Source organism: Embiotoca jacksoni, unplaced genomic scaffold (genome assembly GCF_022577435.1).
Source record: "Embiotoca jacksoni isolate LCO1_2020_lvr unplaced genomic scaffold, fEmbJac1.0.p SCAF_20, whole genome shotgun sequence".
NCBI classification, from domain to species: Eukaryota; Metazoa; Chordata; class Actinopteri; family Embiotocidae; genus Embiotoca; species Embiotoca jacksoni.
The window spans coordinates 1,172,902-1,197,192 of record NW_027185341.1 but is presented as its reverse complement, the minus strand read 5'-3'; the positions used below and the strand labels follow the sequence as shown (position 1 = coordinate 1,197,192).

Genomic DNA, 24,291 nt, shown 5'->3' with positions numbered 1-24,291 from the left:
TCCGTCGACCCCTCGAAAGAGATGTTTACAGATAGCTATCATTCCCCCTCTTTTTCACATTTGTGCTTGGACATGTTTCAAAAGACCGGGCCTTTTCATCTCCCCTCTCGCTGTGAGGAAATTTGCTCCTTAATGGCTTTCAAAACAGGAAGCGCAGACAATAAAAAAAAAAGGAGAAGTGAGAAGAACGCTCCGCTCCCCAGTCCCCCCCTTCAGTCGACGCATCCTTTGCGGAGCTGAGTGCTGCAGCACACTGCTGCTGTGCCAAGGTGCCAACTGTGCCAGTCACACTGACCTCCATCTGCAGGCAACTTGATACCATCTCTTCAACTGCCGCGTACTCGCGCTGAATGGGTTCGCTCAGTCACAGTGAAGTCTGAATGCCATTCAAGGCTCAGGCTTGGAATTGTGTTTCGAGTTTGTGTGCTATTGTGTTCTTTGTTCACAGCTGCTGTGTAAAAAAATCCTTTATCACTAAACTGAATACTAAAACGGTTGTACTGGAGGAATGCACACAGGAATACATTACTGCCAATGTGCAAATCATTCCACTATCAGGCAAATTAGAGCTGATTTTCCACAAGTCTTTATCAGTGACCCTCGGAAGAGTAAGGTTGAACTGCTACGGACTGGCTCAAATTACTACTTAAGATGGTCTCTTGCCAAGTACTAGGCTTACTATTTTAATAGTATATGTAGGTGTCTGTTTACTCATGTTGTATTCATAATTCCGCCTCCTGCAGGGCATCCGTGTCCACTGAGTGCCCTTGAACATGCCATGAGTAGTCTTTCTGCGCCTCAACAAAAAAGAGACCTGAAAGACAGCTACACACGCTTCCGCACAGTTGGATAAAACAAACCTTAACCACACAACTCAACCTCACCAAAGAATGAGCTTTTTTTCAAAAGATGTTCAGAAGAGTGGGTTTTTTTCTCTCTGCTCGTCTTTGCTTTTTCTCTCCCTGGGTAAAACAAATGCATCATTTTTCAGTAAAAAAAAATAAAAAATAAAATAAATATATATATCTTTGCTCCCTCCTCTCCCTCCCATTGTGCCATTTCCGTGTATGGAAGTGTTCCCTCCCATTGATTTTCTCCAAGCCAAGGCCCGACCCAACACGAGCTGCTTCCTTGCTGGTGTCATCTCCTTGTGCCTCGCTCCTTTTAACTGCGTTTTACTCTTGTGGCATAATGTACAACTGCCAAACTGGTGGTGGGGAGGGGAGGAGGGCGATGGGAGGAAAATCTGATACATGTGCTCGAAAGTTTTGGCAATTGATTTCTTTTTGATGCAGATAGGGAAAAAAAAAAAGAAAGAAAACCGTTGAAAGCTGCAGAGAGCCTTTTTGATCACAGCAACAGTCGAGCCAGTTGGTAATGCTATTGGTAGTACAGCATTGTGCTTTTTTTTTCCTCGGTGTATTATATCGCTTTGTTGTGCAGTGTGTTATGGGGTCAGCCCCCGATTCGGTGCAGTCAGAAGGATTATTAAATGTAGTGACCAACGTGCACGCTTGTCAAGGCTTGCTGATGTGTTTGCATCATTAATGGATGCACTCACGTGGAAAAAGGTGTTAATTCAATCCCAGAAGAACACAAAAACACTGCAGTCTTGTGAGCTACTGCCGCTCCTCATCCACAGCCGCTGCTCCCCCACTCTGCCAGCCCTCTGTGATGTATGCCTGTGTCCACTGGGGGCTACAATTAGTCCATCAAACTCATTCCAGCCGGGAATCCACACCGCCTATCCAATCCCCTTTTTCTGACTCTCCAAAGCCAGGGCTCCTCCAAAGAGACAGGCAACTTGTAAGACTAGGGGAGGTAGCCTTTGATGTGCCGAGGCCTCCTTTTTGCTCATATCAAGGCTGAAGAGATATAACAATTAAAATGGCGGTGGAGGCAGGCTGACATCGCAGTATGCACGGCGTGTGTTCACCTGTACACCTAGGACACTGGTCCTTGCAGGTAGGGGGTGCACCTCAGCATTAGAGCAAGTGACTGGTGAAGTGAGGCAACGTCACATGCAAGTCGAGGTATTTTCTTTATGCCAAAGCTATAAATCTGTGTTGTGATTTCTCCCTGCTTCTGATTGGCTGGCCTCGTTTTCATCTGTGTCTGTCAGTTAAGAGCTGTCTGCCCTCGAGCAGTGGTGCAACCTTTTCTGGCGTGTTGCCCTGTATTTACTTTAGTGTTTGATATACAGTCAAATACGTTATCAAACAAAAATATCTTCAATTTCTTCTTTTTTGTCATCGCCGATATAAAAATCTGAGGCTTTTCTGTTTTAAATTATTTTAAAAAGGTAAACAGACAAGAAAAGCCAATCTGACGGTGCTATATCTCCTTTTATATAAATATTACAGGGAAAAGAAGATACACTTGGAACCTGTTTTTTTTTTTTGGAAACAATACATCTAAATATGTAGATCATAATTTTAAGCAAGTCTTTAGAAATCTCCCCGGACCTCGCCTACACGTCAGCAGCTTCCATGTTGTGTCCAGACGCCAAGCTGAACAAACTCCGGGCCAGCGGTTCAGCCGGGCTGCTGCGTTACGTTGTGTAAGACACAGCTCCACTTCTGTCTCCGCTCCAGTGGGGCTTGGTGGCAGACGGCCAGGTAATTACACAGCACTGACGACCAGCCCAAAGTAAAGGGCCCGATACCACACACACACACACACACACACACACACACACACACACACACACACACACACACACACACACACACAGTTTAAACAGGTGTGTACTTATGCAGATGCACAGCTCAAACATATGGTTCGCATTAGCTGCTGCAGCGGAGTCAAAGTTAACATTCGCTGGAGCAGGAGTCGAGTCCAACGTGTCATTTGGGGTCAGAAGTTATTCACTTTCAAATCCCCAAATTCAGGAAGTGCACATTTCCTCAAGTTCCCAATGAATAAATAAACTATTCACAAGCACCATATGCTTATTTAGGAAAATGCTTTAATTTCTTTGAATTATTTTGATCAGGTCTGGCACATATGTAGTGGGTGTTGTACTGCTACTCAGCTGAAGAAAAATCATCATATCACATCTAAAAACTTGAATCTACTCTGTTTAATTCAATTGCTTTAACGCTCGTGGTTGAACTTGAAGATTCAGCTTATGACATCACTATTTCATAACGCCCTTGCAACAACTTAAGACATCCAAACACAAAGATTGCATAGCAGAGTCACGACTAACTTTGTAAAACAATCTGAGGACTAAATGTCACTTCAAGAAGCAGATATGTTCATTTATCTTCAGGGGTGATTCCATCAGTTTTTATTATTTCTTCACTGATGTCAACAGACTTAAGACTTCCTTTCAGACTACAAAATAAAAGCATCAAGATGAAAGCTATTCATCATTCACATGTTTATTTATTTTCATTATCGTGGGCAAATGAATGTTTCAAAAACTTCCTATGAAGCTGTAAAGTGAATGAATCTGTGGCTGGAGTACAGGAGCAACATGGGTTAGCCATTCTATTCTGACAACAGCACAAAAGAAGCAAGAAGCGAGTTGGCATAAAGGGAAGTAAATTGCACCAACAAAACAAAAGGGAAGTCATGCTTCAGGGAAGCAGGAGGTATTCTCTCTCCCTTGTTGGTTATTCCACACTTTTCCCAAAGAAAGAATCTTGTTTAAAAAAAAAATAAAAAAAAAAATGCCATGGATTCCAGTGAATGCCAGTGAGAATCAAGCAAGCTATTCATGCTGCCAGTTGATTTAGGCACGCCTCGCTACACACCAATCAGCCCAGTCCCGGCCTCGCCAGCCACTCACTTGTCTGCCATTCCAACACAAGATGGAGACAGTGCCAAAAGTTCCAATTAAAATATCCATTTGTGATGTCTGTGCAGAAAAAAGGAACAGGAAAAAAAAAAAGAAAAACAAGTACTAGGCTTTTCGATAGCGTAGGAGAAAATACAACAAAAGCTGCCAAAATTCTGTGGACAAGCCACATACTTAAGAGTTTTCTGTCGACACAAACTAAATAAGTACGAAGAGTGTGTATGTAGGCCGAATGTGTGTGCGTGAAAAAGAGAGACAGACTTGTGCGTGTGCGTGCACGGGGAGTAGGAGCGTCTTCTTATGGAGGAACAGAGCATGTCGCAGATAAGAGGGCGATGCTGTTCAAAGGAAAAGGCAGGCCGGTAAAGTGCGCGCCGATTCGACATCATCGCCTTACTGTCCCTTAATGAGCCTGGAGAGGAAGTCTGGTGTCCACAGAATCCGCTCCTGTCTCACTCCAATCACGCTGCCGGGCTTTTTATTCAAATCTCGCACACAACTGTCACACAGCCAGTCTGGCCCGCTCTGTTTATCTTACTCCAGGAGGATGTTAACAAGACAAATGAATGAATAAATACACAAATAATGCGTTTAGGTAATGTTAATAATGTATGAAATGTAAGCTGCTTTTTGACAGTAACGCTGCACTAAGGATTCTTCCCAACTTTGGTGACAGGCTTGTTTATTCTTTTCCCAGCATGCATTTCTCTGCATCTTTCCAAAGGCGACGTCGGGCCGGCGCTGGGCGTCTACTGGGCGTCTTGCTGATGAGAAAAAGTGCTCTGACACATTAGTTTCGACTTCTCTCCCCAGAAAAACAGCCCGTATATCGTCAGTGTTGAGCCATCTCTCCCTTCATCCAAAACCTCCAGTATGATGATCCTCCTTAATCTCACAGAATGCAGGTCTCCTTTTCACCCCATCACACTTCCCTGCTGCTATTACCTGACTGATTTCAGTGACGTTTGAACAGGCCATTCCTGTTAGGAGGATGTTGTTGTTGTTTTTTTTTTTTAATGGCCGGATAAATAAAAATGAAAAGCGCGTGCACACCTGCAAAGGTATGCAAGAGCAGTCAAATCACAGCGTCACCTGCCTCAAAGCAGTGTCGCAAACTTCCAGGACTATTAGAAAAAACAGCGACAAAACAACAACAACAGGGGAAAAAAAACAGCAGCAGAAAAAAAAAAAAAAAATGCTCAAAGAAAGTAGGAAAATAAGTATCACATCAAATTCTTTCCCCAGGCCAAGACAAAAGCAGGGCCTGGCACTCAAGACACTGTCGACTACACAGACTCGGAAGACGGAGAAGAAGAAAATAACAACACGCACATCAAACCCGTAGCCAAACAAATCCAAGAAAAGTTCAGATAGGTCTTCATTGGAACCGCCGAGAGGAACAAAATCAAATAAATTGGGGGGTTAGTCTCGTTCAGGCTGCCCTGACAAACCAGAAAACACTGTTTATGAATATATGAGGGAGGTGACAGAGGACGACGCTAAATGGCTCAGAAAGCAGATACCCAGTGTTTACCCCTGCAAACTCCAAAGAAAAGCCCCTGTGCTGTTTTAACGCGGCTGGGAACAGAAAACTGAATTCGAGGCAGCTTAAGTGCTCCCTGGAATCACTCAGCATTCCACCGTCTTCAGCACACACAAATTCACAGAGTTGAAATTTGACTGCGACAGTGTATTCATCCATAACTGTAAATTGTTCTTTGGGGAATTTGGCGGGGCTTCACACCACCACCCCCCCCACCCCCACCACCTCCCCCCCCCCCCCCCCCCCCCAACCCTCCTACTCCACCCCTACCCCCACTCTCCATCTTTCCCCACTATAGTGGGCTTTCCAGAAAGCTGTCTCCATCACTCTCAATCACAAGCTGCTTGTTCATATGTTAAGAACAGACAGTTGCCAAAGCAATTGTGGGATCGCGCCACGCTAAATCATAATAAAACCAGAGATATCTGTGAGGCTGAATTTTAAGCTGGAGCTTAGAATGATGGACGCAACAGTAACTTGTGTGTGTGTTTTAGCTCCATTTCCCCGTCCAGTGCCAGCTCAGCTCGGTTCTACTTTATTCTGTTTTTTTAAAGTTTTTCATTTGGCAAAAGTTGTTGATAGTACCTGGTACTTTTTTTTGGTATTGCCTCTTTCGAGGTTCCAAGCAAACTGAGGCGATACTAAAAAAAAAAAAAAAAAAAAAAGGTGAAATTGCAGAGCGCTGATTGGTCAGAGAAAACTGTCACAATCGCTGCGTGTGCGACATTGGGTCGTCCTGCATAAATCTACTGCTACTGTTAAATAGCCAAACTACTACAGCGGTTCATTTTTCTTTACTCACTGGACTATTCGATGAATGACAACTCGTAAAACCGAGCAATGGTCGATTGTAGAGGTGTCTGGTCACCGGGGAAAGGATTCAGGGAGTGTGTGTCGCGCACCATGGCAGTTTTATGTGACGTCGCATTGAGGGGCCACTATCTGAAGTAGAAGACAACCCAGAAAAGCACCTGCTACCAAAAGCGAGTACAGTCGAGTAGAATACCTGTAGTGGAAGGGCCCTTTTTGAGGCTGAAATATTGATTGCTTTTCTGTTCACTGATTGCTTTTCTCCAATCTTTGTACATTTGGCTCCTAGTAATGGTTGAATTCTTAAAAACGAATGTCTTGTCTCTGACTTTGGACTCTGCACAGTAGCCCACAAGGTACATGTATCAGCACTGATAATAAAGGCTTCAAGTGTCAAATCATCTGAGCAACAAACCTTCCTTGTTTTAAAATGTCGACTTGTGACTTTATTAGAAACTTGAATGCAGAAAGTCTTGCAGGGAAATGCATCCATTAAGCATATGTGAACCTCAAGTCACCCGTTTTCCTTTAGATCCTCTGCCATGAACATCCACGATATTAAACAGTGTCTCAAACTAGAAATCCCATTCTCTGCTTACAGACTTAAAGATCAGACAAACAGCTACATCTCAACTTTGCTACTTTTCACACTTTTAGTCTGGTTGTTGTTGTTGTTGTAAACTGACAGCTTCCTACACATACAGAAAGCCTGACTTTTCTTTGTTGTGATTAGTCGACTTAAAAAAAAAAAGAAGGCATGATCCTCTCAAAAGTGAAATTTTTCTCAACTTCAGAGAGTTTGTCAGTTTGAAAGTAGAAGCACAACACTGCAAACACACCTTCATTAGTTGTACATTTTCAGCCCACTCTTTCGACTAAATAAAGGCCAGTGATTTCATGTACCTACAGAACAGGCATGTGTGCGCACATGTCAGTGTCATAACAACCAAGAGGCAAAAACTGCTCCAATGTCTGCGGGCCACCCCAGAGATATTCACTAAAATCACTTCACCCCGTTCTCAAAAGTTCACTTCCAAACTTCCTGGAAAATGGAGCAGATACCTCTGAGGAAAAACAAAGAGGGTTAGCGAGTGTAATAACATTGTGATTAATCCCACACAATTCTGCCTCGTACCAGAGTGTGAACAGCAAGCCAGGGGGAGGGTGGGTGGGTGGGAGGGGGGGGGGGGGGGGGGGGGGGGGGACGGGCGGGGAGGGGGAGGGAGGGAGGCAAAACAAATGACCGCTCCTGCAGATGGACGTTTGTTAGCAGCACATAACAGCAGAGTTAAGTGTCACATGCTTGATGCAAAAAAATGCCACAAACAAAATTTCAATCATTCAATTTAAAATTCACCGAGTAGCCAAGTTAAAACAAAACAAAACCCCCACCATAACTCTTAGCTGAGAAGTTGCCATGCGTCACTGTGTTTCCCCTTTTCCCTCCCGCCCTCCCCTCGCACCCCCTTCTTCTCTTTCGACAGAGTTCCCCTCCTCTTTGTGGCTCAGCTCAAACCTCAGCCTCTTCCATACTACTGCTGGGAAAAGAAAAAATGAGGTCAAGGATCGCCTTACTCCAGCCTGCCTCCGTATGGTCTCACACACACACACACACACACACACACACACACACACACACACACACACACACACACACCCCTCCCTTCCCTCCCTTCCCTCCACACCTTCCCCTACCAGCCCCTCTCACTTAAAACCTCATTCCATCACTGCAGCTAAATCCGCCTCGTCCCCCCCCCCCCCCCCCACACACACACACACACCCAGTTTAATTTCTTCCCTCCCCTCTCCTTCCCTCCCACCCTTTCTGTGCCCTCAGCCCAGTGCTAATTGGTAAATCTGTTGAACCATGCCATCCCCAACAATGAGACACCTGGAGTTCTGTCAAAACAAGTTTCCCTGTGAAACGGCCTCCAGTGTTAATACAGTAGCGCGCGGAGCTGCCGAGTCTGTTGTCGCTCACAGGGCCGGCCCGCAGGACGCAGCCGGGGATCGTCCTATCTGGGCGAGTTTTGTCAAAGATGAGCGCCCTCGACCGCTAGCCCGTCGAGGAGCGCTTCCCCATAAATTAGGATTATTCATCCGTAATACTTCTGAACCTTGATCCTGAGTTCCTTGCACAAACAAACTATGACCAAATCACGATTACCACATCTTTCTAAAGCCCACTCAGCTGTTTGATCTGCTGGCTCAGTGTCCACACCGAGCACGCCTGACGGTCAGTGCTCGGGGGCTAAGCGGGTTCATAGTTTTGTTTGCAAACACGTAAAAGTCATAACATGATCCGACCGAACTCTGACTGCCTGTCATCTAAAACTCAAGTCACACCTTAGAACCAAGGACGCTGCATACGCACTGCTGTAGACAAAGGTGTGTTTGTGAGACACAAACAAACACACACACACACACACACACACACACACACGCGCACACACACACACACACACACACACACACACGCGCGCACACACACACACACACACACACACACACACAGAAAGAAAGACAGGCACACCCAACAGTGATCCTGCCAGACCTTGTCAAACAAGTTCTAGCAAAGGCACTTGTATAAGAGGGGAGAGGGGGGAAGCATCAAGTTGACATGGGGAGAGGAATGTTAACCATCATATTAATAGCTGTTTGCACAATCAAGCCCCCCCCCTTTTTTTTCTTTTTTCTTTTCTTGAAGTAGTTATATTATTTACTAAACAACAAAAGCCCGACAGAGTGTGCAAAATCAACAAGCAATTGATTAGTAAACAATACAAGCAGGCAATCCAGAGAGCCGTGGTTGTCTCAGAGAAGATTAAGACTTCTCCTCTGGGCTTCCAAACGCCAGCCTCTCTCTGGCTTCACAGTGCCCGACTGAAACAAATCAAAACAAGGCTTACTAATGTCCTCGGCATGTCAGCTCTGCAGTGAAAACAAGACTAACTTTACCTTTAGGCTCCTCTGTCTTTAATTTACAATTCGTATTTAAGAGATTTTTTTTTTCTTTTTTTTTTTTTAAAGGACAATGGCCGATGGTTTTTTTTCTAATTATTAAAGACGGACATTCAGTGTTATATCACTTCCAGGTTAGGTCATCTTTAATCTAAATCTTCAACCAGTGGACATAAACACTTCTATTTATCCAACTAGCTCTCTGCCTGTTGTTAATAAAGACAACTCTATTCAAAACAGCTGCACGGTGGATTGCAGGCTAATTCAAACCAAATATATATACACATTTATATGACAATGACTCCCTTAAAAAGGATGTTGTCGGCCATTAAAGCAGAATGATCCAGAAACCGAGACCAGTCAGGCAAAATAAAAAATAAAGAAGGCAAACAAAATCCTTGAAGGAGTTCAAAGCCAAATAAAGCTAAGCACAAAACCAACTAAATGACCTCAAGAAGCTTAACAGTCTCTGCTGTCTGGTGTAAAAAAAAAAAATAAAAAAAAAAATCAGGTGGTCAAATATATGAGGAATGTATGATCCAAATCATCCCTCCAACACAAATATCACTTCAGACATTAAAAAAGCAGATCAGCAGCAGCAAAGCAGCAGCACTGAATGAGCACAAAGCACAACACAGCATGATTATCATTATCACCAGGATTTCATTTTTTTTTTTTTCATTCATTTTATTTTAATGTTTTAAATCATCAATTATCAGTTGTTAATTTGTGTGTGGAATCAACCAAAAAAAAAAAGAAAGAAAAATTTTTGGAATTCAAAGGTCTCTCACCAAATGAAATTGGTGAAGGCTCAGATCTGACTGTCCGGGGAATTCCCAGCAGAAGGGCCCCTGAAAGGCAAAGATGGACGTTCCCAAGTCACACAATTATATCAGCTCTCCATCTCTCGTTTGTTCTCTCTCTCACACTCACACACACACACACACGCACGCACACGCACACACACACACACACACACACGCACACGCACACGCACACGCACACACAGATCTGCACACAATCCCAGCCGACCAGGTTTTATGCAAAAGCAACGTGTTCTCCCTGGAAATAATGCATCCCTTGGCTTTTTAGTTATTTAAGCCACTACCTCATCTCTGCTGGCTCAGCTTTCTCCTGGGTGCATGTTCGGCCCCATTAGTACTAATTTTACACGGGGAGGATGGGAGAACACTGCCTCTGCACTGGTTACACGGTTGTTGGTACCGGCTGGCAGGTTGTTCAAACAATATTTCACTTTGGTAGAACATTTTATCTCCTCAGCGTGCACACCTTCACAGATGTTCAGCAGCAGTCAGCTGATCTGGGGATCCACTGTCGCCACCGAAATTTGGCACGTGCTAAAAATATTTAAACTGCAAACAGGCGGCAGCCTTTTGTTGCGGATCCAAGAATCAGATTCACACTTTTCTTGATGTCAAAACTGGTATAATTGCAATTATGAATTAAGCTATAAGTATGCTGACATTGAGTCCCCAGAGCAGGAATTTCTGATATTCTTACCACTTCACTATATGCATTAATATTATAAACGTGTGTCTTGTGAGCTATTTACATGATTATTTAAAGGAGGAGGAATTCAGAGGTAAACTGGCATATTTTTTCCCCCCTAAAAGCAGGAAATCTGATCTTGAATCTCTCTATCAGGAGATGACAGAGGACAGGAGGAGAAGAAAACAGGGAAAGGGAGATATTGATTTCCTATGAAAGAAAGGACACGCCAGTCGAAGTCTCCGAACATGCAGAGAAAAGCAACAGGGCCTTTAGTTTACTGAAGGGCTCCAGTACCTAAAAGCTACTGTGCACATCGCTTTCTCTGCACTGAGATCACTGGGTTCTATTTGTACTTGTGCTTGACCCCGGGGCCAGCAAGATAACTTTTCATAACAGCTACACAGTGAACACTGTGGTTATTGGTGAAACACACACACACACACACTTACACACACTTACACACACTTACACATACAAATACGTATTATCCTTTCCAAATGTGCGTGTCCAACACAGAGTCACACATTCCCTGGGGTAGCTCAAGTTCACAGGGGTTATTTAACAGTCAAATACCACTGCAAGAAAAAAAAAAGAAAAAAAAAAAAGAGACAACAGCCCTAGAGCTATTTGCACACAGAGAAACACACAGAAGCAAAACAAAAGATGCTATTCACATTTGCTACAAACAGATGTTCTAATGGAGAAGCTCCTTAATGATGTTTTTCATATATTTAAACCTGCAGTGCAGAACTTAAATTGTTCCCTTCTGCCAGTGAGAGAAATAGCATACATAATGTCATCAGCTCCATCGTATCCTACATCGCTACAGTTGCAGCTGCAAAACGGGAGATAAACTGTGGATAAACTGTGGATAAATCAAATGGAAGGCGTCAAAACCCAGTAAAATGACTCATTTCCCGATCAGCATTTAATCCATTTGGTTCAATAAAGTCTAGAAGAGTCACACGATTGAATTATTTTATCCCCATTCAAGTTGGCATAGGACGAAACCGGAAGTTAGCCAGTTCAAATGTGAAATACACGTTTTATCTGGCGGTGGTAAGTTTAATCAGCATTGTGTAAAGTCCTTTGGCATTTGCCTTGAAAGTAGTGGACATTTATGTATTTGTTAACGTCTTGCAGTACAGGTTTAATATACACACTGAATTCTGTTCGGTTGGTTCATACTATTTGAAATTTATCAGGAACTTTAACTTTAAATTGTTTCTGTATTATGTTCAAAGTCCAAGACCCTTCAGTCATTGTTGTGGTATTGTTGCTGACTAAGCCAACACTGAGTGGATTGTCTGTGGGAACGAGCCGCCGTCCAGACTGCTGGACAGATACAATGACTGCGGTGCTCTCATTTTCATTGTCACAGTTCCCGGGCCTGACGCTACGTCTCGACAGACTCCGATTTTTTTTGGCCCGAGCTGATGATGTAAGCGTGACCCCTTGAACAAATGTCTTGTCTAGAGAAGACAGTGAGAGACAGCGGACGGGCACAACGGACTCTAGCTGAGGGCTGCATCACACTGCCAAGAAGAAGTGGGCGATACGGATCAAATCTACAATCGCACCATATGTAAATTCAGTGTATGTTGTGAATACGAGTATATTTTCGGATAATTTTATTGAGAAACTATTTGTACGTAAAAGAACCAGATGTTTATATCTTTTCTTTTTTTTTTTTATCCAAAAGTGACCACAAGAATAAATCAATGTGTGAGATATGAGCTTTCTCTTGCAGCTGAGGGTGGATGGAGGGACGCTTGCAGAGAAAGAAGACAAAAGGTTATTTGGAAAAGGGCTTAAAATGCAGAGGGAAAGAGCAGCTTAAGGTCGGCATAAAGTCAGGATAGAGAAAGCCTCCTAGGTAAAGCCTGTGGACAGTGTGTGGGTGGTGCAATGGGGTCGCTCATTAACAGCGGAGAAGGCTAGGCCTCCCAGAGTCCTGGACAATTGTCTGGACAGCCCAGGTGCACGGCCCATTCAGACCACAGGAAGCCCCCTTTATCCCTGTTCCTCCAAAATGGACAGAGAAGTGGTCAAGGAGGGTGAATGTGATCCCGTCTTTTTCTAACACTGACCTAGAGTAGCAGTCGCATGTCTATCTAGTCCTTTGGCCCATTGTAGGGGATCCGCAGAGTCATTGTTCTGTGTCTTTTCTGAAACACGCGGTTCTGTTTTTTTCTTTTTTAAATAATATCAAAAACACGTCAGCTCTTTTCACCCTCTGCTCAGCCCGTTTCCTGCACACATTCTTCAGAGGAACAGGTGAGACTGAATGGGAATAAAATCAGCATGTTCAGTAGTTGTAAAGAGACTCAGGTGGGAGGTCTTGCACGCTGTAAAAATGGCCAGATTCCATCACTTCCTCCACACTAATTACCATACACTTGGAGCAACTGCCCTCCCTCTCTTCTTCCCTGAGCCCATGCTTCACTACCTCTGACACACACACACACACACACACACACACACACACACACACACACACAATGACACACAGTGAGGTGCAGTTGGGAAATGGTTAACACTCCAGCCGTCCCCTGCTGCCAGTGAAAGCCCACAAAACAATGGAGACATTGTTCGGCCAGGGCTAGACTCTAGACTCTAAGGCTGTCTGTGTGTGTGTGTGTGTGTGTGTGTGTGTGTGTGTGCGTGTGTGTGTGTGTGTGTGTGTGTCCGTCCGCGCATGGATGTGTGTATACTCTTAACGGGTTTTTTTCCCCCCCAAATTCCCAGAATAGCAAATTAAGAAACATGATTCAGTTAGAGTGACTTCTGTTTAACATGCATTCATACCTCATTGCAGAGGTGCTGCAGTATCTTAAACTAAAAATAAAATCACAGGATCGCATGACTGTGAGAGGAGATGGTTTAATACCTTTCAGGCAAATGATGTCACGACATTACAGACATGAGCCCAGATTCCTGCTGAGTCCTTTACTGCACTGTTGTTGATGCTATCAACACTCACGGTGTAAGCTGTGGATTTACAAAACAATCTGGTATGGTATGTTGTGTTACTGGGTTAATACAATAATCACTGTCAAAATAAAAGTGCAAAACTGATAAAAAGACATGCATTTAATTGTGTCAACCTGCTGTAAGATACTTCCTGCTGCTAAGTATCCGCTTCGAGCCCACAATGTCAAATTAAAACATCACACAAAAAAAAAAAAAAAAAAAAAAAAAAAAAAAAAAAAAAGGCAAGTTGACAAAGCAAGGATTGTTTATGATCTCTCCCTCGGGAGCTGTGTGAGGCATAAAATATGTTTCTTGGGAGTCTCTCCCTCAAAAAAATACACATCAATAGGTGGATAAATATTGAATAACTTTCAGCCAATGGCATAAAAGTTCAGCAGCGGCAGGTTTTGAGGCTGCCTGCGGGGTGGTCAGGCACTTCAAAAAGGTCCTACGCGGCCCCCTTTGAGGGCATGGTAAACAGGGGCATACAGAGCGCCCCTCAGAAAGACCAGCCTGTGTGAGGTCACTTCCTCTTTTCTCAGCTGATCCTCCAGCAGTCCACCTCAGCTCAGCCTCCCAGACAGAAATGAAGCGATCTGTCTGTATCTCTGTCCCTGTCCATCTCTCGTCTGCTCCGTCCATCCTCCTCCTCAACTTTGTCATGGGCTTTATCTACAGCCGTCTGTATCTATCCTTTTATCTCTAACTGTCTTTCTATTCTTGTTTCAACCGTTTCCGGGTCACTTGCGCTGCTATCTAGCAGGCCAATCAATGGCTTCTTATCACTACCCATGCAGCCAGCGAACGTTTAAGGCAGGCAGAGGTCAAGGTGCTGGAATGTTTCTTTACATTATAAACAAATAGATACTACCGTTTACAGCCCAATTCATTGATAAGGGGATCACGTACTGGTACATGCGAGCCTACTTCTTATAGTTAAAAAAAAAATCTTGACCGATTGAATGACACCTGCGGGAGTCCGTGTGGGGTTATCATTGGCATTCACAGTGCTGTACACAGTAATCTGTCTTTTCTATATGAACGACAGCTGGTATGATGCAAACCAGGGAAACATTCGATCACACTTCCTTCTCAGTCAGAGGTGGATGCTGGAGCAGGATGGAAGGAGTGCCAACAATACAAGCTGCATTTCACATTCAATTTCATCACTTGTACTAACAGCCAGTTGTGTGCCGATGCAGCGATGCTGCAATGCCTCTGATCTTACCAGCCTGTGTACTCTATCAAACAGATCACACTGGGGTTTGGGCAATATGACCACGAATATTACAATATATTCTCTCATATTGATCAATGTCAGTGCTAATCACAATATGCGTCGAATAGTGCTCCACGACTGCAATCTGCTCTTGCTTCGGTTTACAGCTTAGAACTAAAGCCTGAAGGAAAAATACCACAATGTTCATTTGGTTTCAAGTTATTAATCATCAAATCCAACTGTTGAACCGATAAATACTCCGCTGGAATTTAAATACGTTACTTAACTTCATTTTTATTTTAGGCTAAAATCACCTTATCGTTTGAGTTCCGAGACCTCATATCACGATCAAGACCGAACTAAATCCATCGGCTGTGTGCAAATCTGTGCTTAAACTTTGGCATCAATCCAGTTATGGATGGCTTAAAAATTGTTTTTCACAAAACGTGTAAATGAGAATATTTAAACCTGCTGTTCTCTGAAGCAAATGCAATGTGCTGTTGTTGTTAAACCCAATTTATTATCAGTTAAAACCCAGCTTCATTTTGGTGTGATATCACTCAGTATTTTTTTTTAAATTGGGAGAACCATAAATCTGCCATATGACTGAGGTGTCTGATTCTGCTCCTTCTTAATTGTCTCTGTCAGTTTTCCTCCGACATGTTTGTTTTTACATCTCACTAACCAACTACTTATCACCAATTTATGTCTTCATGCCCGTTATCTTTTCATGTAGCTCAATAGGTGCAGTCAGTACATCTTGCTGTTGTGAATGAGCCTGTACTTCAATGCAACAGCTTATTTTTTTCCATCTGACTGCTTGTCCATCTTTGTTGTTTCAAGTTTGTTTTTTTGCCCCATAGCCAGTTTCTGTTTTGTGATGAATAGCTGGTGTTGCCTGTTTGTTCCAAGTCTGTTAGTGTTGCATGCTTGATTGACTGCCTGTGGTTCCAACACAACTTTCTGTATATGATGCAAAAACAGATGTTAAAATTGATAAAAATGGGTTTTTATAATAATTAAAGATCATTTAGAAGCCAATATACTTGATTAATCGAACTGAAATAAATATTATAACAGAAATGTGCCTTAAAAGTGTTATATTGTCACTGATGCTTTCTAAAAAAAGTTAATCTAGAAAATGTTCCTCTTGTTCTCAAACTTCCTTCATGTACTGAAGTCAAGTGAATCGTACAGCAGGAGTTTATGTGTATGTGAGGTGGTAAGTATTTCCAGCCATATGACTCATAGCAGGATAAAACCTCAAGTATTTACCTGCAGCTTTTGCTGCCTACGACCAGTTTAATGATTTCATAGGAGTTGTGACTCTTTTTCTCAGCGTCTCCTAAAATAACAGAGTATGAAGAGGCCCCTGAACTCTTTGGTATAAAAATAACACTGCATCACAGGGGGAAGATAAGGAGGGCCTGAGCTGGGCTTGGGCTTGTTATGTTCAGAACGACACTGTCATTGCTGGCTCTTTGTCTTAAAACACAACTTTTGACAAGGTTTCTGTTTCAAATAAACAGCCTTGTCAACTCCTGCTATTTTAAGATGTGCTTAACTTAAACGGGCAAAACACCAAGGACGTCTTGGTTTGCCAACTCTTGAGTAACTGTTTGAGACAGTATTTATTACACACCATAAAAGTGACTGAACTAATGAGGGGGTGGGGGGGGGCTGAGTCTTGACAGTGTGATCCGTGTGATAAAAAGCATCACTTACGGTCCGTGTGAGCTCCTGAGCCGTGACGACAACGGACTGTTTTTTTTCACGGAGTGCACAAATAAAAAAAAGGGCCAGACGTGAATTATCGGCTGCGACGATGAACTGTCGATGCAGGAGATGCTGTATTGATGAGCAGAGAAACTTGGAAGGCTTCTCCTCCTCAAATTGTTATGTCCTTTTAAAATGTCCATTTTCCCCAAACAATGTGTTGATGCACGACTCCAAAACTGCGCCAATATTGGCCCGGGGCGTTAACGGTCACCTCACTAATTCTGCTCAATCCCCACTCTCATTGATTTTCTTGGCTCGCTAACCCTGTGACCACATATGTACACCTCCCTATGTTCAACCTTTCCTCTGACCTCCTGAAAACTTTAAGCCTTGGGCTAACTACCGAGTTCACATCCAACTGTTCATTCTAGAGCTGTTAGCCTCTTAGATATTGACATGCCCGGGGTGGGTGCTCTGTTATGTGCATGTACTGCATATGCCCCTATGGCTGCCCAGCCAACTCTCCTGCCAGAGAACTCCTCCAACTCCACGGATAGGGTAATCAATGTTGAAGGAACGCCCACACTTGCCTCAAAGACAGTACGCTAGCAGCCCAGCATTAGATTATTCTCGTAAAAAAAAAAAAGTTGACAACGTGAGACCAGCTCTCCGTAATCATCCAGCTCCGTACAAGCCTGGCCTGGTAGCTATCATTTGCTTCAAGATTACAGGCAGCATGGCCGTTCAAAGAACAACTGGTGCACCTGCCACTGTGCACCTGCCCCAAGGACCATCCCACTTACTGACAACAGCTCTAATTTCTAGGATCCATAAAACTCTATAAAAGGACACGTTTACATGAAACTGACTGGGTGTGTTAGTGTCTGGGATTTAAGGGTAAATGCAAACAAAATATCCAGTCACAATGGATGGCGGGAGGAAAGCAGGGCTTGTTTCTGTTCTGTTCTTTCTGTCATGAATGAAGGAAGAAGAGCTGGTGAAAGAGGAAAAGGTACCGAGCGGAGTATTACTTACAACGATGTGTGCCGGTGACGGGGACCTGGCATCTTTAAGTGCTTGTCTACTTTGAAGACCTCCTGGTTGAACATCTAGCAGGGGCCATTTCATCTGTAGGTACTGAATGGCAGAAAGGAAACAGAATGGAAAGAAAGAAACAAAACATGTTAACAATGCAGAAAGCAAATAAGAACAAATTAAAAAGGAGACAAAAAAAGGGAGACGACATTTCTTGACAAGTGTACGGGTGTGGAAACTCAAAAATATGGAAAGGCAAATAAAGATCTTAAGGCGGATGGTGGAAGGGGTGAGGATGGCCTCAAGCATGCATCAAAGGGTCCGGGAGTCCACACAGTAAACCAAAGAACACATTGATGTTGGTATTTTGCAGAACAACACAAAACTTTTTCTTCAGTAACCAGGCTGCTTCACAGTGAGCAAGAATCGCAAGGACAGACAGCTTTTTTTTTTTTTATTATTCAGTAGCAGACACGTCATTTCATCAAGTCCCTTCTCTGGAGTCAGGGGTGACTTGGAGCTCGTACTGTACACAGCTTATGGCTTTAAGATGACCTAATGTCATAAATGTAACTGTTGTCAGACTTTTATTGGAACCCATAAAGTGGATAAAGCGTGGTGCGACGCCACGCTCCTCTGAGGCTAAACCTCCTGACTGCCCCCATAAATGATTGACCTGGCGTCTATCAGAGGTCTGCTTGTCTTTCTCCCACCCTTTCTGTCTCTCTCTCTCTCTCTGTCTCTCACACACACACACACACACATATATGAAAAAACAGATAAGCAGAAACAAGGGTCATGAGAAACATCTGTCTGTGTAATAAACTAGGTGGAGTCTTTTTTAAATTTGATGACATCAGCGGTGTTGACCAAAAATGGACTACGTAGTACACGCTTCTGAAATCACCAGGAAAAACTCTTGACCTTTATATATTCCGTCATAATAAACAAGGCAAATGCACAAATCTGATGTCATGTAAAACAATATTTTGCCTTAATTAGAAAAGGAAAATCCGCGAAATCAATCAACCGTAAATCAAATTTTCGGTAGATTTCTCAGCCACCGAGTGCCTGGTGTTGACTTTGCTACGGTATGTGGTTCAAACTCTGCTTATCAGTGTCACAGCCACCTAGTTTGAAGGAAAGCGGTCACAGCAGCTGTTTCAACTGGGAGGTGAAGGTCCTGAACATTTTTGAAGAGGGGAAACCACTGTGGGCAACAGCTGGACACAGTGAAAGAGCAATGACCTGTGACTAACTGGTGGCTTCAGTTTCATTACATTCAAATATTGGCCGCAGCGGCTTTCTAAACAATGGGTTAGGGTTATTTGTATGCATCACAAACCAATTCTGAAAACATATGTATATACAAAAAAAAAAAAACCTTTACTGACCAGGTCTGGTAAATATCTGGCAGCAAAAATCAGGTTTGTCTCAAGAAACAGTTGAAATCATTGGTGCTGGCTTATTAATGCAGAGGAGGCCCATGTTGTAACCTTGGTGCCGCGGACATTCGCTAAAAATTGGCGACATGATTTACGCCGCTTTATTACTCACAACCTAAAAATGCTCCGACGCGTGAATTTGGACTCGGAGCTGGGTCGACAACACCGTTTGGACAAAAAAAAAAAAAAATCCAAACACTAAAGCGCCTTTCTTCTCTTCTCATCGTTTTAAATTCCATTTCATGAGCGATTTCAATTATGCGTCTCTTTGCAATAAAGACCAAAGTAATTCACCCAATTTTGTTCCATTTAACAATCACCTCCTCGCGGACAAAGTTTTAGGCATTGCCGACGCGACTGTGACGCAACCTACGAAGAGCGGCGGGAGCCAACCTATAGTGATGCAGGTAGATTCAATGTCTTTGAGTTGCCATCCTGCCAAGGTGGCCGCTAGTTTGTATGCACGTCTGGGAGTATTTGTGTTTGCGCGTGTGCGTGTGTGTGTGTGTGTGTGTGTGTGTGTGTGTCAGAGCTGGTCAGAGAGGGAGTGTGTCGTGACCCTCCCTGAGACTGTGTCTAAATCAGTGGTAATTAGCGAGGAGTTCACTGTGGGGTGCCTGCCAGTGGTAGATGCTGGAGGGAGTTATTGACTCCATGTCCTCAGTTACAGCCCATGCGAGAAAAGAAAAAAAAAAAAAAAAAAAAAAAACTGTGCGCTGCCTGGTCTTTCTCCACCACTAAAGCTCATTTATGACCCAAAGACGACTTTTACTGCTAAAATACTGGGTTTGTTTATGCTTGTTTGTATGTCATCAGAGTGGAAAAAGGAAAGGTTGTAAAAAAAACTAAAAAAAAAAACCCAGAGTTGAGGTCTTGCCGGGTTTTTTTATGGACCCCCCCACACTGGGTATTAATTGCCACGAAGGGGCGAGAGGAGCAGAGGAGGGTGGTGTTGTAACAGTAAAAGAGGAGGAGGAGGAGGAGAGTGACAAGGCTGCTGTCATCCATGAGGTAATTCAAGACGGTGTCCGCTGGTGGAAGAGGCGCTTGAAGACGGGGCAGCGCCGGAGAAAGGAGAATTGTGAATCCAGTCCTGGGAAAGTCTCGCCATCGCGTGTGCATGTGTATACGTGCTCGTACATGCAAATATTCAAACACAGCTGCAGCTGGGAGAAGGGGGTCGACGGGGGAAGGACATTCTGAGGAGGTGGGTAAGGAGCGTGAAGGTGACACCCCCTCCCCCCCGCTCCCCCCTCTCCCCGAGTGTGGCAACCGGGTAGTGAGACACCAAAAGACCAAGAAGAGGGGAGGGTGTTGGAGCGCATGCCTTGACGAGTGGCTCCACTTCAACCCTGCAAATGTTCTCACACACTAATCTCTCCTGCAGATTTTTATAAGCATCCCGAGGAAAACGGAGCCTTGGCAAGCGCCGGGCTTTCCGACCACCCCCTCCTTGGCCTCCTGCCTCGCTCTCCACCCGCCCGTCTGCCCTGCTAACGGACACACTGCCCGGGCCTTGAGTAGGCCGCGACCCCTGACCCCTCTCGGCTGCTCCAAGTTCCCCCCCCCCCCCCTCCTCCCGTTCACCCACTCTGCGACCCGAAAACTCTCCTGCTATGAGGGGGCCCCCCGTGTAACTCAAGAGCCATTCCAATGTGACAAATTGCTCCGGAGTTCCAGGATAACTCTCTTCTCCTCTGTCTCCTCTGTCTCCTCTGTCTCCCCTGCCCCCCCCCTCTACCTCCCACACACACACACACAAACACTAACCAGCCCCCCACCCCCACCCACCCCACCCTCCTTGACAGACCCCCACCCTGTAAGAGCCACCCAGCGGTTGTGTTCCGGCTCTGGGTTGTGCGGCGGACAGCTTCTCCCCTCTCCCTTTCAGCCTCCCAACCCCATGTTTCCCCCCCCTGTTCTCCATCCCAACCCCCCCACCCTCCTACCCTGCGCCCCTCCTCGCCTGGCCAGCCCCACAATGGGAGCTGAATGACTCAATTGTCTCTGATGAAGTGAAAGACAAGGGAGTCCTCTAAAGCCTTACAGAGGGATGAACTCACCCTCACTGTCCCGATTTTTCCTGTCGTTTACTGCTTTCCCAAGCGCAAGGAGGGGACCGGTGATGGGGTGAGGGGGCGTTGGGGGGAGTGAGGGTTTACAAGGGCTACAACATATAATTAATTTCATTATTGATTATTTTATCTGCTGTACACACAACAAACCATTGTCCGAAAATGGTCAAATATGCCTGTCAGAAGTTTCAAATCCGATGTCCTCGAATTGCTTATCTGACCAACAGTTGAAACTCCAAATACAACCAATAGACTTTATTTTTTTTTTTTTTTAAGATTTATTCTCTGATGATCAATTCATGATTTGTTTCAGCACTATTTTGTTCCCATCCTATGTTTGAGTCGGTGCTTTCTCCTTGCATGTTGAACCACTCAGCCGTACGTGACCGACTGCTGCTGTCCCGAGGTTTTGGCATGTTATGAGCTGCAGAGTGTTAACCCAGATCCACACTGACTGTCATCGTGGTGAAAACAACCTGAGGCCCCGGTCCCGGTGTCACAGCTTGTGGCAGAGGAGAAGCAGGCTGGAGACAAACGGGAGCGGCGTCCAGATCACTCGCACATCATCGTCACACATTCACACACACACCAGCGTCCAACGCCGTTGTTACTAATTCAACAAGCTGGCGCAGAGGCAATTTGGACTAAAAACACCTCTCCCTGGTACCAGAGCTCCACTGTGATCCTCCCAAAATAAACCACTTTTTCTACATCCTATCAATCATTAACCAAACGTCAATATGTGCTATTGACACAGAAGGGGGGTAGGGATGGGGGGGGAATTCATAACTCATAATTTTTTCAGTGTGAAGGACAGACACGGATACTGCGGGATCGCTCTGCCTGTTTCTGGTCAACAACCAGCTTCTCCTCCATCCAGGCCCCCCCCCCCCCCCCCCCCCATCTGATGTGTTTATCACATGCGGCCTGGCGGCTGGAGCAGCAGTCGCCGCTCGGCTTGTTCGTTTTGTTTTGGATTAGGAGCAGAGGGCTCGAGACCAATCAAACAAACAGAGCTCCTTATGTGCCAATGTGGCTCCCAAACACGGGTCTACTTTCCAGCAGGGGGACCATGAGACAAATGATGAGGGCCACTGGGGCTCCATCAATCATTTCAGCCATGAGAGCAATGTGCGGATGGAGGGCAGACAGACACAAACAGAGTGTACAGACAGACAGATAGCAGCTTGGGTTGAGAGTCAGCATATGGATGCTGGGTGTTGCTTTAGAGAGTCCAGCAGATCTTTGGACCATCTGTGGCCGCTTCGTATCACAGACATGACATTGCTCTACACGGGCGTCATAAGGTATGTATAGAGATAATGCGGGAGCCCTGACCTAACATATGGTACATGCTTACTCATTGGTTCACACCTGAACAACAATGCTCACCCATATTCCAACATCCCATGGGCAACTGGCCCAGCAGCTCCTCAGGGAGACTGCTCGGAGATGGGACTGACAGCTTGCAGATTACACCAATCAGACCGCTACTATAAAGAGCTTTATTTAAGTCTGAAATGATCAAGGCTAGTAAGAGGAGCCCATTCAAAGCTCTGCAAGTAAACTGCACAGAGCTTAAAAGATTAGTCCATCCAGTTTGACTACAATTTTATCCCTTTAAAAACGAAAGCTGAGCATATTGTCTTGATCTGTTGCGGATAATGCTGGCAGCCTTTGTCCTTACTTACAGGTGCAGGAGAGGGAACACACGCGTGCTTCTGCAAACACGTAATTTATCGAGGAGGAGAAAGTCATTTTCTGTAATTGAGGGAGGGAGAAGCTTAACGGAGACCTTTTGAAATCCTCTTGCTTAAAAAAAAATAATAATAATAATAAAAGCCCACTCAGCTATATGATTCAGTGTTGTTTCTGTTTTATGCATACAGTACATGTCTTTGGAGGGATGGGTGTTGGGAAGCGGTGCAAGAATTCCTTGACAAAACTGGGAGAAAGTTAGCTAACACAAGAGGGCCCATCAAGGCTGCTTTGGTTCTACTAATACACATTTTATGAGTAAATATTAAAGAAAAAAAAAAGCACCCCACCTGCTCTGATAGCCAGAGGCATTTTGCAACCAGGAAAATAAAAGTGAAATGTGGGAAGGCCTGGGGTTTGTGTGCCCTGGGGCGGGAAGGGGTCCGCTGGGCCCATATTTACTCCAAAGCCAGAACCGCTTGGGGGTTCCACTGGCCCTGACAGCATTGGGGCCGCCGACCTGATCCAAAACCTACCCTCCTCACCTCCTACCCCTACCCCCTTTGCCAACAATCTCCACCTCAAACTCCCCTTCGCTCTCTCTTTCTTGCTGGAAAAACTCTACCTGACACTTTCCTATAAGCCCTTTTTCCACAGGGGCAGCGTGCACGTGACCTCTCCTTCCTCTCCACCCAACTCAGACTTTGCTCACCCCTTAATATGAGGCTGTAGAAACAGGCTTGTGAAACTACTATTGTTCAAAAATATCTCGGAAAGTATTGCAGTCTTCGACAAAATGAGGAGAATTGCCGAGTTTTGGACTGATACGTTTTATGTCTTTTCTTCAGACTTATTTCCAGGAACGCAGGATTTTTTTATTTTTTTTTATCAGGCCTGTTCTAGAAGTTAGTTTCGCTCTCTTAAACACTGGTTCATGAGATAAGTATTGGCTTTGCTGTGACACTGTTTACTTAGCAGGTGTGGACAAACCTGCTGTTCAAACACCAGCTGATTGACCGGAAAGTGTCAAAGGATTGCACAACACATAGCCGACACATTTTTCTACAGCAATGACGAGGAGACCAACTTGTCCACTTGTCATATATTTAGAAAAAAATTTAGCTCTCTACCTTTTAATTAATGGAATGGCGATAAAATATAGCAAAGATTACACACACACACACACACACACACACACACACACACACACACACACACTCAGATGTACTAAGGAAGTTCTCAAAGGAAGCGTGAGGATGAAATGGCCGCATTCCAAAACTTCTCAGCAAGTCGAAAGAAAGTAAACAATGCTCCATTTCTGACTTTTGCACCCCCTCCCCTCTTTACCACTGTCCTGTGTCATTAAGAGTGTGTCTCAGCTGCTCTATAAATAGTGGCAGGGAGGGTGAAGGCCAGCAGGAGATGGCCAGTCTTCCGTCAGCCCCGCTAATGAACAGGCACTCTGGCACCTTTAGCATCAGGCTATGAAGGCAGAA

General features: G+C 44.6%; 1 protein-coding gene across 22 annotated transcripts in view; it reads right to left on the bottom strand.

The window, feature by feature from the left end:
• The window catches only part of tcf7l2 (transcription factor 7 like 2), a 91,947-nt gene that overhangs the window by 42,017 nt on the left and 25,639 nt on the right, over nt 1-24,291 (bottom strand). For 10 of the 22 annotated variants that reach the window (XM_069155485.1, XM_069155483.1, XM_069155486.1 and 7 more), the window contains exons 4-5: nt 17,578-17,679; nt 9,911-9,970 (exon numbers count right to left, since the gene is read on the bottom strand). The exons of 4 other annotated variants lie outside the window; for them this stretch is intronic. In XM_069155485.1, the coding sequence (XP_069011586.1) occupies nt 9,911-9,970; nt 17,578-17,679 (162 nt within the window). The remainder of the gene's footprint in view (nt 1-9,910; nt 9,971-17,577; nt 17,680-24,291) is intronic. 8 more of the 22 variants (XM_069155490.1, XM_069155476.1, XM_069155479.1 and 5 more) reach the window with 1 other exon arrangement.